The sequence below is a fragment of the Pygocentrus nattereri genome, chromosome 17 (assembly GCF_015220715.1).
Source record: "Pygocentrus nattereri isolate fPygNat1 chromosome 17, fPygNat1.pri, whole genome shotgun sequence".
Lineage (NCBI taxonomy): Eukaryota > Metazoa > Chordata > Actinopteri > Characiformes > Serrasalmidae > Pygocentrus > Pygocentrus nattereri.
Window position 1 is genome coordinate 39215487 of NC_051227.1, and position 18689 is coordinate 39234175.

Below are 18689 nucleotides of genomic sequence, written 5' to 3' on the forward strand. Positions count from 1 at the left end.
ATTGAGCAATGTTGCAATTATTACAAAATCAGCTAATCAGTTTTTTTATACAGTCACAGTTCTGCTCACTGACTGCAGTCATTTTCAACAGTCATTACATTTACATTTACAGCATTTAGCAGACGCTCTTATCCAGAGCGACTTACAAGAAGAGCTCAGTCTGTCTAGAGAAAGTGTCTCTGCTAGTTACCAGTAGGTTAGAGAGAAAGACGGTCCTGAGCTCAGATACTGATAGAAACACAGTCACTGTAGATACAGAGAGAGAAGGAGCAGAGCTCCTACAATAAACTACACTACACTACACAGTGCAATACAATAAAGTATAATATACAAGTGCAGCTTATATTCAGAGCTCATTTAAGTGCTGTGTAAAGAGACGGTCTTCAGTCTGAGTTTGAAGACAGTGAGAGACTCTGCTGTTCGGACAGCCAGTGGGAGTTCATTCCACCACCTGGGCTCCAGTACAGAGAACATTCTCGACACTCGTCTCCCACGCGCCTTGAAGGATGGCGGGTCAAGCCGAGCTGTACCTGAAGCTCGAAGGGCTCGTGGTTCAGTTCGAGGTTTCACCATTGCCATCAGGTCAGGAGGGGCTGGTCCATTTTGGCTTTGTAGGCAGCATTAGGGTTTAAATCTGATGCAGCTACAGGAAGCCAGTGAAGGGAGCGCAGCAGTGGGGTGACGTGGCTGAACTTGGGCAGATTGAAGACGAGCCGTGGTGCCGCATTCAGGATGAGCAGCAGAGGCTTGATGGCCACATGGGAAGACCAGCCAAGAGCGAGTTGCAGTAGTCAAGCCTTGAGATGACAAGAGACTGCACGAGCACCTGGACGGCCTCTCGGGTGAGGAAGGGTCGGATCCTACAGATGTTGTACAGGAGAAACCTGCATGACCGAGTCAGATCATTAGATTTATTATGCTGCAACAAAGAAAATGGGGTCCATTGGGTTGAAAATAAATCTAAATAAAAGACAAATATAAATGCATTTATTAAGACACTTTTAAGTGCTCTAACGTGTTCAGAGAGCAGCACTGAGTATTTTTTGTTGATCTGTTCGCTGTGTAGTTAAGGTTTTCAGCATGGATGCTGGCAGAATGAGTGTTTTTTGCTTATATTTTCACTATCATGAAGTGTGAAAGTGTGCTAAGTATTGATTTAACAGTACAACCAGTCTTAGTTACCAAGTAAACATAACAAGCAAGTAAGGTGGCTAATCAGCCGATTTGACCCCTTAAGGCTCATCTTTTGATAGTTGCATACAATGAACAAGAAAAGTCAATTAAATCATTAACCACTAATATTTATGACAATTATCTGTCAGCTAAAATGTAATGAATGAATTGCGTTACAGGAGAAACTCACTGAATCACTGGCGTCTATATAAAATTATTTATTTAATGTCCAAAATGAGCCTCAAAGTTTTATATGCAATGTTGATAATGGTAGAATAGCAGCAAATCCATAAAAATAGGAGTTCTTCGAAGACTATTTTGCCTTATAAGACCCTACATGAATATCTCTGGATTTAAAAATGTGTTTTAGGCCAAAATCTTATTGCAAAGCTATTATTAAAAAAGAACATCTCAGGTTTAAAGCAGCATTTTTGTAACCATTTCATATAATGCATTTCTATGAGGTAGATTTTAGAAGCATAAACACTTTTTATACCACCACCGTGAACGTTTTTGGTTGTTTGTTTTTGGTTGTTTGTTTTTGGTTGTTTGTTTTTGGTTGTTTGTTTTTGATTGTTGTTTTTGAAGTTTCTCTACAGTTGAACACATTCACGTCAGACCACTCTGATTGACTTTGAATGGCTGAACCATTTAATTATACAGACATATTCATAAATCAGTACTGGGGGCAGTCGTGGGCTGGAGGTTAGGGAACTGGCCCTGTGACCGGAAGGTCGCCGGTTCGATCCCCAGGGCTGACAGTCCATGACTGAGGTGTCCTTGAGCAAGACACCTAACCCCCAACTGCTCCCCGGGCGCCGTGGATAGGGCTGCCCACCGCTCCGGGCAAGTGTGCTTACTGCCCCCTAGTGTGTGTGTGCTCACTAGTGTGTGTGTGTGGTGTTTCACTTCACGGATGGATTAAATGTGGAGGTGGAATTTCCCCGGTTGTGGGATTAAAAAAGTATCACTTCAGTGGAATTAGAGGAGTAGAGGTGGGTAATCCAGGTCCAAAAAGTGAAAACCCACCCCAGGATTTTCTTCCAACACCTTTGCTTTTTGGTTTGAGCAAATTAGAGAAGTCAAGCAGTTGGAAGAAAATCCTGGGGAGGGTTTTTACTTTTTTTTTCCAACTTGTGAATTTCATATACCAGCGAAGGAGATTCCTCCTTGTTTAGTTGTGGTTCCTCTTTGTGTTTCTCCTCATGCTCTTGGGGAACATTTCTTGCTATCAGCTAACACCATCAGCTCGCTCATTACGGATTCAGTCCTAGACTTTTCTAAAGCTGCTTTGTGACGTTGTCTCTTGTAAAAAAAAACACAATTACACAAATCAAATTTGATTGAACTCTGAATGATTCTGCTTGGATTAACCTTTGGGAGATGTTAAGCCTCTGGGTGCGTAACATTGGACAGGTTAACGTTAGAGTATTTATAGCAGTTCCTCCTGGTGGGGTCAAGGCAGGTGCTCTCACATGATACAGATTCTTTTTCAACCATCTTTAGGTTCCCGACTGCAAAGTACTGGGTGGGAAGCCTGTAGATCTAAAGCTGCTTTGGCTTTGAAGGCCACAAGCTCGAGCCTTTGTTCCAGTGTGTTGATGGGCAGCAGGCTAGGCTATAAATTGGCTAGAACCCTTTAAACAACATTAAATCAAGAGATTAAATGCATTAGGAGTAAAAAATATCAGTGGGCAGATGCTCATAAAAAGACTGCGAGAACATCACCCAGCTCTCCTTTAAGTTGTGTTTATGTCATCCTTAATTGTTCTGAATCACTCGTTATGAAATAAAGTTCATAACTCTGTTTTTATCAATGGAATATGAAAACCCACTCATTCCCGGCGGTTCACTGGCTTGTTTTGATGTATTTAGTTCTGCAGAGTCCAGTCATGAAGGCATTTTGAAGCCAAATGGGTAAAAACACACAAAAAAGCTGGAAACTTGACAGCTAAGCTGTTTTTTTTTTCTTTTGACATCAGAAAGATTTTATTTTGATTATATTTTCATCGTGTTCTTGCCTCTAAATGTTCCAAACCCAATGAGACCTTTGGTTTCGTGTTAGTGTAGTGCTAATGAGACATTTGAGACATTTGATGATGCTGTTAGTGGAGTCAATGGCTTCACATACTGACTCCACTCATCAGTCTGAAGAGGCTTTGATGTCCAACTCTCTAAGGAATTGTTTATTTGAACTGATTCTTTTCAATAGGCCAATTGAACTGATCCATCCAAATTAGAGCTGGGAAATGTGATGATATTTATGATCATGATAAATTCTATCGCAATTTTCTTTTCCAAGCATCTTGAATATTGTCAGTACTTCCACAACACTTATCTACTACATATTTCATTACATCCATCCATCCATCCATCCATCCATCCATTTTCTAAGCCGCTTCTCCGTCAGGGTCGCGGGGGGCGGGGGGGGTTGGTGGTGCTGGAGCCTATCCCAGCAGTCTTCGGGCGGAAGGCAGGGTACACCCTGGACAGGTCGCCAGTCCATTTCATTACAGCAGACTGTAATTAGTCCTGTTTATTTGGATTTAGTGCACAGTGTGGAGTTGTGGAATAAAACGAATTATATTCATTGTTTTTTGTAATATTTTTTAGATGGTACTGCTGGTTCTTTTTTGTTTGTTCCATGTTTTGCACAAATTTCTTGAAGTATCATGATATTGTATTTTTTGCTGTATCACCCATCTCTAATCCAAATCAGACCTTTGTTGGTGGCGTCTTCACGATGTTTATTTGTTAGTAAATGGGTGCAGAAGGCTTAACCTTAACCATGCAGTGCAGTGGAAGCAATTTATGAAAACCCATTAGTTTCCTCATACACAAAAAAGACAAACCGGCATTATAGCCTACAAAATAACTACGAAGAGCCCATGTCCTCTGACATTCACATCTGCAGCAGTAGCGCACATTTAGCTAATTCTTTATTTGTGTTGGCCTTGCTGGTTGTGTACAAGATCTGACAAGATCAAGATAAGATTTCTCACAAATTCGTTTTACAGAAATGGATCTTATCTTAATTTAGGGATTATATTATCTTATAGCATCCTAGTCTGAAGTTAGGAAATCTTAAAGATGCATTAAGCGAGAATTGGTATTTATTGCCTAGGGGCTCCTCCCACAGGTGCTGTTATGTCCATATGCCTGCATGATGCGCATACTTGATTCTAGCCTGATAACAGGACTTCTGGCGAACTAGAGAACTCCATGAGACAGGAATGTCACAGATAAGTCCTACTATGGCACAAAAGCCGACTGGAATGGCAACGACAGAGACTCCATTCTCTATACTAGAAGTCGGTACGCCATAGACATGAATTTGTAGCTAAGTCGGCATCTCTGACTTTGCATAATCAAAACAGTGTTAAAAATGTATGTTAGTTCGCTAGACACCTACTGCTCTGGAAGCAAAAACGGTCATAACAAAACTGAAGTGCAATAAACTGGAAATATGAATACGGTGAGAGCGCACCCTGCGGAGTGCCGTCGCTCTGCAGGTTCATTTTCCATTTTATAAGCTGCACTAACATTATTCCTCATAATAAACAGCCACATGTTGAACTCATTCTCCTCATTATTCACCACAACAAATCGCTGAATTGTTTTATTAGATGAGTGTTCACCGACATTCACATGCGGGTCGTTTTTAAAATGAAGAGTTAAAAAAAAGAGATCTCACAACTGAAACCAGCGTTTTGCAATATAAATAAATGTAATGTTATTATGCCAGTTATATTTATAACGAATTATGCTGCCTGTCAGAAGTTAAGACACCACTGGGGCTGTTCTAAAGTTAGTAGTACTGTTTTCTTATCTGGAGTTCGGATACGATTACAAACTTAAGGACTGTTATTCTGTAATAGCTAGTAGTTTAAATTCAGTCCTACCTAAAGTTGTCATTATGATGAGATTTCAGAGTTAGGATGTTTTTGTAATGCACTCCCCGATTCTCACATCCGGATGCCCCTGATGCTTTGATGAACTGAAGCAGGTGTGTTATGTTATGAGTTTTTGAATGCTTTAAAAATGGAGACTTTTATCAACAACTGTAAAGACTTTTCTCATATAGTGCCTTGAATTTGGGGGACAGTCGTGGGCTGGAGGTTAGGGAGCTGGCCTTGTGACCAGAAGGGCCAACAGTCCATGACTGAGGTGTCCTTGAGCAAGACACCTAACCCCCAACTGCTCCCCGGGCGCTGCGGATTGGGCTGCCCACTGCTCCGGGCAAGTGTGCTCACTGCCCCCTAGTGTGTGTGTTCACTAGTGTGTATGTGGTGTTTCACTTCACGGATGGGTTAAATGCGGAGGTGGAATTTCTCCGGTTGTGGGATCAAAAAAGTATCACTTAATCTTAATCTTAATTTACATCACTGCAAACCAATAAAATGTTTTAGAAAAAAAAAATTGGTTAAACTAGTTGTAAGTATCTTTTGCTGGCAAACCGACTTAATTATAAAATATTTTTGAAACACAAAAAAACATGCTTCACATAGGTTGAAGAACACATGGAGGAAATGAGAGCTTTGATTCGTGAACGGTTGAGATGAACGTTGAAGAGAATCGGTTTGGTCAGCTAAGCGTGATCTGGAGCCGTTGTTGGTCTCGTGTGCCGGAAGTGCTCTGTATGGTGCCGTGCTGCTCATTCCCAGATGGCCCGGCTTAAACTCATGTATCAGTCAGGCGAAATTATTCAGTGTTGGGCTTGGAGCTCCAGCAGCCTGTGCAGTCATGGTGTTCTTTAGCGATGTGACACGCCGCCTCTATTTAAAACACCCTTGGCTGCCTCCCGCCCGGCTGCCGCGAGTGCACTCCTCTGAGAAGGAGCTGGTTATGAAATATGCATCCAAACAGCCGAGCCCTCGCTAGTGTCCTGAACAGAGAGCCCTCTACCCCGCCACAGATGTGGGCAAAGTCAGAACGAGGCAGCGGCCCAGCCTTCTGCAGTGTATAAATAACTTCCATAAAGTGTTTCTGGCCGTTTTCGGTTTGTTACCCACCGGATCTCACCGATTCTCTCACTGTCTGTCTCTCTTCCTCTTTCTGTCCTTACACTACATGATTACGCCTTGATTACAGTGAGGGGTCGATGTAGTAATTGAACTATGCAGATGTCTCACAGTACGGAGCAACAGGCTAATAGACGACAGATTTAGTTAAACAGCTTTATGTCATTGTCAGTTCTCATTTGTCACACTTCTAAAATGTAACAGCAGAAATTCAGACTCTTAAATAATGTATATATTGTTGCATGGAGTACAGCTTTCCAGAATTCTAAGAGGCTTTCTGTCAAAACCTGCTGAGGCTGTAATAGTGTACTAATTACTCTGTCAAAACGGCATGAATATAAGTCTCTTCATTAGTGTAATATGTATAGTATGGTGGTCGCAGCCCATGTCAAATGTAGCATCGCATTGTGTTGCAAAGCCATCAGGATGTCTACACTGGAAATGTTACGTGCCCACATGAAGTCAAAATATGAACAGCCCACAAGCCTATTACAAATTTACTGATAGAGATGTGCAGCTGTGATTTGGGACGCTGATTTACAGAGTGTGTAACAGGTTATGTTTCACCCCCACATTTAATATCAGCAGCCTAAATAACAAATATGATTATTTCACCCTGGTGTTGGGGAGGTCAGTTAACAGAAAAGCCAACATTAAGGTGTCTCATCTCTCAAACTGTGAAAGTTAGACTTGTACCTACTAATAGGTGTAAATTTTAAGCTGTAACTTAGGAGTATGCTTAAATTTTCATAGCTCACCTCCAAGACGGGCAATTTACATTCAGTTATTGAGCTTATGTTCAACTGGTACAGCCAGCTAGTTATAATAAAAACCCGTTTACCATTGGTGCATTTATAGATTAATTTCATGCACACCTAACCAAGGCACTCGTGTTCCAACGCAGAACCATAAATAAACTTTAAACTTTAAAAAATGAGGCGTGCTGCATTGTCCTACATTAATACCACATGTATAGATATTATTTTCAAAAGCCGGAAAAAAGCGTCCTGCCTCCACACTGTTGACTTTCCGTTAGATTGGTGTGTATGAGCAGTCAGCGCCAACTATGGCCACCAAACCAAGACCTGAAGAAAAAGACCAGCTTGACCAGTCGTTTCAATTCGTACCAAATCCGCGAGTTATCTCTAAGTCCCGATTGTGAGTTGTGACCTGTGATAACATATCCGGACATCTATAATTACCTTGGAAATTCTGCGTGTGCACACACATCCCAGTAACTCGGAGTATACCTATCGTTAGAATCATATTCAATTCAGGAGAGTTTTATTGTCGTGGGCACAGCAGAGCAGGCAGTTATGCTGTACAATGAAATTCTTACTTTGCTGTTCCTCCATTGACCAAATATAATCTTAAGAGAATAAAATAAAAAAGAAAATATAAGAATAACTCTAAAATCAGTACTAAAAAGTAAAAGTAAAAATGTGCAAAGTTGAAATAAAATTAAAGTTACACGTGCAAATGTGCAAATATGTAGAGCAGCTGTTCATAAAGTGCATCAAGTAACAGACGTAAACAGTAAACTGTATTGTTCTGTGCAAGTAACAGATGTAAACAGTATTGTTAACCATTCCATCCTGGAATAACTAACGTTATTCCATCTGGGAAAAGGTCAGATATGTTTTGCCTTTTGTACCATCAGCTACACCATCAGACGTCACTGTAATCTCAAAAGTAATGTCTACGTAAGTATTTTTGAGGGGTTAATCAGTGTTGGCTTGATGTTGACTAAAGTTATGTACATCGGCAATTGTTCTGGCATTAACTGCATGCATTGTCTTAATAAGGTACACCAGGTCTAGACCTTATAGTTTGATCGCAAAGGTCCATCATAAATCAATGTCAATTATCAGTCATGAATGATACTCAACACATAAAAGGATCGAGAATTCATTCCTCACCTAACTGTGGCAGACCATTGAGAGCAGACGGTGGTGTGAGGAGATACAGTATCTGAAAGTGTTCCTGTTTATTCTCGCTATCCAAAGATTTCTTCTTTGCTGGCTCAGCGCTTTAGCCTCTTTCTCTTCCTCATAGCTGGGATGATATAAAAGCTTACACTGCTTTGTTTTCTCTTGCTGTTGTTGCTGCAACCATGAACCACGCAGCACACCATGCCTGGTGAGGAGTACCAAGACAACTATCTCTTGCCTACAGTCAAGCATGGTGGTGGTAGCATCAGGGTTTGGGGCTGCATGAGTGCTGCCGGCACTGGGGAGCTGCAGTTCAAACATGAATTCCACCATGTACTGTGATGTTCTGAAGCAGAGCACAATCCCCTCTCTTTGGAAACTGCGTCACATGGCAGTTTTCCAACACATTAACAACCCCAAACACACCTCCAAGAGGACAACAGTCTTGCTGAAGGTAAAGGTGATGGACAGGCCAAGTGTGTCTCCAGACCTAAACCCAGCTAAGCACCTGTGGGGCCTCCTCAAGCGGAAGGTGTCTAACATCCACCAACTCCGTGATATTATCATGGAGGAGTGGAAGAGAATTCCAGTAGCAACCTCTGCAGCTCTGGTGAAATCCATGCCCAAGAGGGTTCAGGCAGCGCTAGATAATAATGGACAATTTGGACACGTTCACTGTGAGGCGGACTCACTTGTGTTGCCAGCCATTTAAACATTAATGGTTGTGTGTTGAGCACAGTAAATCTGCACTGCTACACAAGCTGCACACTGACCACTTTAAGTTATGTCCAAGTTTCATTTCTATAGCGTTGGCCTATTAAAAGATATAATTAAATATTTGCAGAAATGTGAGGGCTGTACTCAATTTTGTGAGATACTATTTTTTTTTTTTTTGCCATTGTCATTGTTTAAATATCAGAACTTATAGGCTAGTTAGGTTAAATAGGTGGTATTGGTTCCGGTACTCTATATTGGCCGATGCCTAAGGATCAGGTATCAGAATCAGGAGGGAAAACGCGGAATCTCTATTAGAATTCTCTGTTAACTAGTGGTGTACAAACGGTGGTTCAGTAGTTCTTCCAGTCACATATCATATCAAATCAAATTGTCAATCATGTTGTGGTGTCCCCAAGTTAATCCAATGTTGTCTAGTGTATCCAGTGTTTCACATATGCACACACATCAATACACAAGTTCTGCAGAGAAGTAAACATGGGCTAAGAGGGCCTGATGGAGGCTTTGAAGTGAGATGCAGCGTATCTGTAGCAGCAAGTCTTGTCGCCTGGGCGATGACTAAATGAGTGCAGAAGAAAGTGGCAAATCGATTGCATTAACTGGAGTCAGCGCTGCTCAACGGCGTAAGACCAATCCCATAAAGAATGGGCTGGAGTGGAACCAGCGGGGAGGGAGATCGGGAGAGGAAGGAGAACAGGGATGCTGAGTTGTCCGCTTGTTTGTTTTGGCAGAAATCCGCGAGGCCTTCAGGGTGCTGGATCGCGATGGCAACGGCTTCATCTCCAAGCAGGAGCTTGGAATGGCCATGCGCTCCCTAGGGTACATGCCCAGCGAAGTGGAGCTGGCCATCATCATGCAGAGACTTGACATGGATGGTGAGTTCCTATTCTCGACAAGTGCACACACACACACACACACACACACACACACACACACACACACACAGGTTTGTTTTTTGTAGAATGCCATACATACTGTTTTTATTGTAAATATCTGTATATGTGATCATGATGTGTCCCATGTGCCTTGCACATGTAAATAACCTTAAAATTGGTCACAAATTAAATAAAATTGGACCTTTCAACAAATGAAAGATGTAGTTTTTACAAGGAATTTTACAAAATCAGGACAATTTAGTTGGTGTAACTAGTAAATGTTCCACCATATGAAACGTGTCTTCTTTGGGTTGAAAAAGACCATTCAGAACCGATTTCCAACCATCTGGTGGTTGGTCAGTGTAGTGGGTAACACCTCTGCCTTCTACACTGTAGACTGGGGTTCCATCCCCCACCTGGGCAAACACCCTAAGCTATACCAATAAGAGTCCTTGGGCAAGACTCCTAACTTCAGCTCCCTGTGTAAAATGATCAAATTGTAAGTCGCTCTGGATAAGAGCGTCAGCCAAATGCCGTAAATGTAAATTATTTCAAGCCCACTGAGATTTTGTGGTGTTTCTTTGGGAAATGTGTGGAGAAGAAAACTCCAACCACTATAGTTTGTGAACAGCAGTGAAGAATGTGTGCTTTGAAATCAGGGGTCCCACAGTAACATTGCCTGGGGACCACTAGCCCGGCTCTCCAAAGAGGCGGAGCGCTGGAGAAAATGCACGGAAACAAAGGTGCTTGTGATTTCTCTATGCAGTTGACAGTATCCAAAAAGCAGCTGCAGTGCATCATCCTGCACTCTTTTCTCATCAGCTCTCTTGTGTCCCTCATGGCTAAATAGTTCAGTGACGAATGGCGTGTAGTGGCTAACGGGCTACAAAATGATTGAGCGAGAAGAAAACTTAAAACAGGGACACCTGTTCTAGCAGAGGTCAAGGAACGCACTGCTAAAACAGCTAAAATGATTCTCAGTTTAAATACAAGTAAAGTCTCAGATTTGGAAATATGATTGGTGTTACGATCACAGGAGTTCGCTTTGCAGTTGTCGGTCTCTTCTGAGTTCAGTTGAATTATTACATGACAGATCTGTCTTATTGGAGTTCCCAAAGAGCAGCAGACAAATCTAAAAACGTGGTTCATGTTTAAAAGTGGTAGATGTTGTAAAACTTTAGTGAAATGAATGTGCCAGCCACTAAGAATTCACAGCAATGCCTCACACTCTAAATGAGCTGCATGGAAAGTCTCAGAGCAGGGCTTTGTCTCTAAAAGCAGGTTAATGATAGCATAATGGGCGGGGCTGTGACATAAAACCCTTTTCTGCCTTAATAGCCCCTAAGGTAATTTTAGCCAGAAGAAAAATATTTTCCATTAAAAGTAGCTGTATGAGTGGGCAAAATAAGCTTTATCAGAAGTATTTATCACTCCCAATAATTCAGCCGTCTCCTCCGTGATTATAGCCTCCTCACTATCATTCCGCTACACCATATCTTAATTTGAGGGGAACTTTGCTGCTGCTCTTGTTAGTTTGCTGCTGGTTGATTTATCCATGGTTCCCATGAAAAACAAATTTAAGAAAAATCAATTTTCTGAAATTTGTTCTTGAGGAAGGTAAGAGTGTTTGGTGAATGAGGTCTTTTCATCTTATCAACAGAGCCTTCAGTGGAACTTCTTGCCATGTAAAAGCTGTATATGAACATAGTTGAACGTTATTTATTAAATAAGAACTAAAAAAATGGTTTTATGGGGTAATTTGCAAATACAGTGTGCGGAAATATTTATTGAATAAACAGTGTATGAGTTGTAACACTTGCTAGAAAAGTCTGATGAATTAGTACAAACAAATTCAATTCTATATTGTAATAAAGAAATATATTTTCCAACCAAACCGCATTATATATTTCTATCTATAAGACAGACAGACAGATCAATTGATAGGTAGTCACACACACACACACACACACACACACACACACACACACACACACACACACACAGCAAATTAGACATGAAAACTAACAAGAGGTTGTGTGTATGTGACACTGTTATATACATTAATATACGTATTGTGTAAAGATGAATCCAGGTGGTGTAATTGTAACACCTAACCCCACAGTATGGAGGCCTAGCTAGCACTTGCTGTGAACCTGTCTGAATACGCTTCAATGCACTGCTGTGTTGCTGGAAATAACATGCGGATTAAAGTAATATGAGTCATGTATTGTAATTGAGTCATATATTGTCATTTACACAAAAACCTGAGTAACCGGGAAAACTTGACGTTGGAAAAAATGACATACAAGCCCTGGAATAACACTCTGTGGCACAGATCTCCTTAAAACACCGGCAAATCGCTCGGAAATGTGGTGATGCAGCCAGAAGCACCCGCCGCTTGACCTTGTATAACAACGTAGAAAGGCCATGTTATATTGTGCCCCATGTTAGGCTGCTCCCCTTTAATTAAGTAGTTATATATGTATGTTTATGTAAATAATTATTTAATGAAGACCAGATATAAGAATAAAATCTGGACTTCTTGGTTAGTGCTATAATGTTGAACCGTGACGATGTCTAAATTCCAATGAAATGGGCCTTCATGCTCAAATAATGATCTGATCATCTCTGCTTTGTCACTCTCTGCTGCCTGAGCGGCCTGAACTTTCCTGTGAGTCACTCAGGGTCAGGTTAATGCTCTTATTCAGAGGTGTGTTTACATCCAATATAACTGATGCCTTATTCATAACCAGCCAGACGGCTGTACGTTCAGAGTGCGACACGTCGTAGATGACAAGATTAGCCTGCTACTGCTTCATCTAATACACAGAGCGGGTCTTATTCCCACAACCATTTGCTTCATTTTATCTGAGCTCAGCGCCACAGAGCCGCACGTAAGGACGTCTTGAGGCTGTAGACCTGTAGCCGAGGCAAATATATATAGAGAAGATGGCATTTTCTTGCCGTGCACTTGACTGTGCCTTTGGAAGTTAATGGTCTGTGTAATGTGAGTGTGTATGAAGGCCATGCGTGGGGGAGAGAGCTGGGGCTCGCTGCCCTCATCATTAGCAGAAGGCTACGCTCATTTACACCTGCTCTCTGTGAGCCCGCAGCACTGCGCCCATATCGCGGCGGTCGTCTGTAGCCCCAACACTGGTGGCATTTAAAGCAGCTGCAACATCTGATTCAGCCCCACACAGACTGACTAAGCTAGGTGTGGCTCATGTATGCCAACGGTTTGGCTGCTGAATACAGCGCATGATGCAGAATACAGTCCGATGCAAAGCTGTCAGTGATCGCTGGTTCTATGCCGGGATGTCCAGTCTAGTCACCCACGTGGAAGCCCACTGAGATCAAGTGATTAGCGAGACTGATTAACATCGAATGAGACCAACTGATTAAGAAGTGGAATCGAGGTTCTGTCCCACGAAGCAGGATTTATGGCTTTGCCAATTAACTTCAAACTCAGTTCAGTCTAACCTTGGATTTTCTGTCTCACAGCAGTGGATCACTCTTTCACCAAGATAAATCACCATGGCAACTTACCCTGCAGGCTTAGTTCAAGATTTTGAATCATAAATGGCTCTGGTGATGGAGGTGGACCCCTCCGGTGGCGTTTTTCATTCTTTGTGATGTCTGTGGCAGAAATCACATGGAAAAAAAATGCTTTTCAGCAGAGGAAGTAAATTACATTACAAAGAAATTAAGAAAATTAAGCAGTTATCACTCTAAAAAGGATGGCTTGCAGTGGAGGCATTGTTTTTTTTCTCTTATGCTTTAGTTTATACATATTTATATTTATACGGGTTTCTTTTTCCTCCTCCAAGCAGTTAATCATAGCTTGAGTGACCTTAACCTGAGTTCATTTGAATTTGAACCGTCTCTGTTAAATGAGTTAACCACAGTTTTACTTGTTAGGTTTTCGTGAAGCTCAAATGTTGTCAGGAACCTCGTCTCTGTTGAACCTGCTTTGGCTTGCAGGTCCCAGGTGTGCTCTTGTATGGAATGAAAGTCTGCAGCCACCTGTTGCGGTTCAGGTTGAACACTCTTGCCCAGCTTTTCAAAATGGCTTATATACAAATGACTTTGCAGTAACTTCACTTAGAAACATTAGTAATAATAGTAACATATTAAGGTTTGTCAGGTTTATTGAGTTAACAGATTCACTGTAAACATTTGTGGTAAAATATGAGGCACTACTCCTACGTATTAACCCCCTTGTTGCTTGTAGCTTTTACCAGCGCTCATACATTTCAGCAACATTTTTTGTTTGTTTGTTTGATTTTTAAAAAGATAAACTGGGGAAAAAAGAGTACCAGAGGTGGACGAAGTACACAAATCATGTACTTGAGTTGAAGTAGAGACACCCAAGGTAAAATATCACTCCAGTAAAAGTAGAAGTTCCTCCTTTAGACCTCCACTTGAGTAAAAGTACTAATGTATTTCCCTTCAAATGTACTTAAGTATAAAGTAAAAGTACTAAAAGAGGAATTCTGGCTCTGATGTCCTGTTATCATTTTTATAATCAGACTGGCTTCATGAACTCATTTCAGGTGAAAGTCCTCCAGCGTCTCTCTTGGTAAACCAGTCTTTTAATAGAACGTCATTAATTAGTGACGCTGACGTCTATTAAAATGATCAGAAGCACAAAACACTGAAGGTAAACAGTTTCCATCAGGGAGAACCGAGTGGCTCTGAAATCACTTTTTACACACAAGCAAAGTTTCAGATTCAGATTTATTTACAACTTAGTTCCAAGTTTAAGTTGAATAAAAACTGGCTTTAAACTCAGGATCACAGATGAGCTCCTTTACTATGTTGATCTGTAGGCGTCTGTTCATAAACATAAACCAGCCCAAACTCATTTACTATAAAATGAAATGGTGTTTGTAGAAATTCAGAAAAAAGCCGCGTCAGTCTCGACTGCATATGTGGACATATTTCTATATTGAGCTCTATTTACACAAAGTTAGGTTAGTTCATCATTTATGTTGAACAGACTCTCCCAAAGTTTTACGCTGCTGCGCTGACGTTGAACCGCGTGCTGCACTGGGTCGGTATGACCAACAGGTCAAAACCAGCTCTAAACAAAGTGACCGCTGGGCCCTGATTGGTGCTCTGGCTTTGCGCTTCTTTCGTTTTGACATGTTACGTTTTTATACACACAGAAACCAAAAGGAACGACAGATTTCTCAAAATGTAGGAGGAAAAAGTCGGATATTAGACTCTGAAATGTAGTGGAGTGAAAGGAAAAAGTCGCCCAGAACGGAGAAACTTCAGTACAGATACACCAAAAAATACTTTAAATACTTAGAAACTAATTACATTTAGAAAGAAATCTGCCAGCATGTTTTTCCACATCTGCTAAGTTTAGTCTCAGAAGTTGTTTGCAGTTTCAGCTTCTCACAAACACGTTCAGTGAAGTTGAGGTCTGGACTAAACAACCTGTCAGACTGATAGTGTTAAGTAGTCTTCTCCCAGTGGAAGGATGGTCTACCAGGTCTTGCACAGCCATTAGATGTCCTATTTTTCTCTGCATATTTTCTAAAAGTTTTGAAATCTAGTTTTGGAAACTTTCCCTTTACCTTTTCTTATTCAAGTGGACTATTTCATATCTAATCTCCTCAGATCTCCTCAGAATTTTTTGAATGACATATTCTTAATGACCATTTTGACTGGAAATGAACTAAATGAGGGATGGTCTCTGGCTTTTGTTTTATGGTTCTTGAAAAGTAACAGTGAGAAGATTCACATTTCAAAAGAAAAACAAGGCCTCCAAACCTTTGACAAGTCTCATGTGCCCTTTGTCCCAGTCTCCAGCTTTTTAGACCAGCCAGGCCTTTACAGCTCACCCATTTGTCTGCCCAGTTAAAGGCCTTAGCACCAAGGTAATTGTCAATTGGCAGACAGTAGGTGAATATGATCAGTCACTGCCTTCAGACAGATGAGCGTCTCTGTGCCTGCGGAGTCAGTTACAGTCCTGGAATGAAGTTGGATTAAGTGCGGTTGACTCATCTGCCAAGAAGAGCAAGAGCTCCGATAGGAGAGGCACTCGCTGCACAGCACCGGCCAATTCGGTCAGGTCAGCGCCAGAGGAGGAACTGACATTTAAAAAAGCACCTTGCACTTTTGTTTATTCCGCTTTACCTCTTCCGCTGATGATTCATCTGCACTGACTCACAATGAAGAGCGAGTGAGGCAGCACTTGAGTTTAAGGTCCTTACTTGAGAACTTCATCGAACATTCTAATACATAACGGCCTGCGATAGATAATTCCCCTTAGGGCTACAAACCATTCAGAACCATTCAGTACCATTTAGTCAGGTCTGTGAAGGTCATTCCAAAAGCTTCAGCTTGCATTTCTTGACCCAGTTCATGTTGGATTTTGAGGTATGTTTTGCATCATTGTCCTGTTGAAGAAGCCAGAATACAGTATACTTTTTCAGTGTATTGACAAATTTGCTTCCAGAATTTCCTTTTATATATAGGACTCCAGTCTTCTGCCTACTTGTGCAATGTTTCCTATGCCAATGATCATTTTTACTTCATCAGTCCATGGCACATGTTTCCAAGATTCCTTCTGCCTAGATCAGATGGCTGTTTTGCATATTTAAGACCCGGACTCGTGTGGGTAATGTTTTCTTTTGATGACTCTTCCATGCAGATCATGCCTGTGGAAGCAATGCTGAGTGATAGCTCAAAGTTTGAGGAGTTAGAGTTTTTATTATGCTCTGGAATTGTCATCAGTCGACAGCTTCTAATGACAGTTCCTGACCTCCCTACCTAGTTCTAAAGAGTCAGTCAGTCTTGGCATATCAAGTTTTAAGTCCTGAGTCTTTACAGCTGGAAACTTTTGCACGTGCCACTGCTACTATTTACATTTTTTATTGTAAGTTAATAAAAAATTCCCCAACTATGCATTAACATTTTCAGAAACATGTAATTCTTCATTTTTAGGGTTGTTGTAGATGTCGTGTTCTTATTTTTACAACAAAAATAAACAAAACAGTGTATGTCATTTGTCCAGGGAATCCCAAACTGTTGCAGACATCTGTAGGTTTACTCTCTATAATATCATGCAGTCTCTCTTCTATACGTTTATTTATAGCCAATGGGGAAGAAATGTTTAAAGGGTTGTGTTTAGACTTTGCAGAATGTTTATTTGGTCCATTCAGGGATCGTCTATTCAGGGGCCAGTGGAGCCAGAATGACAGCACTTTTGGTCAAGGATGCGAATTTGCGTGTCAAAGTTCACCAAAGTCAAACTTGACGCAGAGTTTCGTCTGTGAAATCTACTCACCCCAGAGATCTGTGATGCTATTGGTTGGTTAGTGTAGTGGATAACACCTCTGCCTTTCACGCTGTAGACTGGGGTTCAATCCCCACCTGGGTAAACACCCTACACTATACCAATAAGAGTCCTTGGGCAAGACTCCCAACACCACCTTCGCCTTCCTGTATAAACTGATCAAACTGTAAGTTGCTCTGGATAAGAGCGTCTGCTAAATGCCGTAAATGCAATACAAAAACAAACGTGTTTTACCAAATTCCATTGCAGTTGCTTTTATATCACTAGAACAGGACTTTTAGAAGAGCAAATCTCTTCAGAGCTGATCTCTGCACGGCTGTGGCCTGGCAGGAACCAAGGTTAACACCCCTGCTTTAGTTTAACATGTTTCTATAAAACACACTGAGTGAGGCATGTCCAAACTCCTGACTAGTATTATTATACTATGACTGTTTACACTCCTTCAGATCTAATGCCATTCACATTGTCTGTGTGTCTGTCTGTTTGTATATCTATTTATCTGTCTGGCTATATATCTGTCTTCTGGAAGTAGCTGAGTGGGGTGACGACAACCAGTATGTTTGATTTAATTGCAGGAGATGGACAGGTAGATTTTGACGAGTTCATGACAATACTGGGCCCAAAGCTTCTGTCTTCCGAAACGCGAGAAGGCTTCCTTGGAAATACAATAGACAGCATATTCTGGCAGGTAAGCATCTCCAGCACAACATTTACATATCTTCACAAAAATGCTTATGCTCAAAATAAGGATCTACAAAGCATTGCCTGAAGCATTTTCTGATCTCGCTTGTGGATTATTGCTATCTTTAAATGTTGTATGTATGGTATAAGTCATGAATGGATTGTCAGGACTCAGCTGTCTCGAATCTGCCTTACGTACGGATGATGTACCCACATTGTTCCATGCTGAAAGGGCGCTCAGTGTCAGCGATCAGAAATGCTGATACGGCTGTGTAATCCTGCAGGCCTGGTGAGGCTAGTCCGATTAGGCAGGGTGATGGATGTGTTTAGTAGAAGCATGCTGGGATGGAATCAGGCGTGGTGAGAGAGGAGAGATACTGTACTAGCGTCTGCAGCTCCAGCTCCACAGCGTGATGGAGCGCTGTGTGACTCTATCGCGGAAGATGAAGTGCAGAGAATGCTGGGCCCAGTTGTCAGAGGGAGGTGCCCCTGACCTTGGCCAGCCTGTCAGGACATGTCAGTGCTCTCCATTCAAACAGCTGACAGACCGCAGAGGACAGAAAGACCTTCTCCATATGCGATCCATCTGATAGAGGATAAGAGGTTTTTTCTTTACTAGTGAGGATGTTCATTAAAAAAAAAAAAAGTCACATATTTAAAGTGACAATCAAGATTGGCTGCATTTGTCGAGCTTCTTTGGAATCCTGATTTCAAACTGCAGTAATAAAGATCTTCAGCTGTCTAAAATGTATAAAAGGTACCTTTAGTTTAGAAATAGAGCTACAAGGCTAACATTGCTAACAAATACTAGAACCCGATAGTCACCCAGATAGCCCGGAGCTTTTCTGTACATCACCAAAATACATCACCAAAACTTCTTTCAACCCATTCAGGCCACATACAGGTCGTCATTAAGGTTGCACAGAGTTGATGTGATTTAGCGCACAGTGCGAATATAAATAAA

The 18689-nt window shown here is 41.4% G+C and overlaps 1 protein-coding gene across 2 annotated transcripts in view; it reads left to right on the top strand.

Moving 5' to 3' along the window:
* The window catches only part of caln1 (calneuron 1), an 86518-nt gene that overhangs the window by 25780 nt on the left and 42049 nt on the right, over positions 1-18689 (top strand). For both annotated transcript variants that reach the window (XM_017724527.2, XM_017724526.2), the window contains exons 3-4: positions 9592-9735; positions 17620-17732. In XM_017724527.2, the coding sequence (XP_017580016.1) occupies positions 9592-9735; positions 17620-17732 (257 nt within the window). The remainder of the gene's footprint in view (positions 1-9591; positions 9736-17619; positions 17733-18689) is intronic.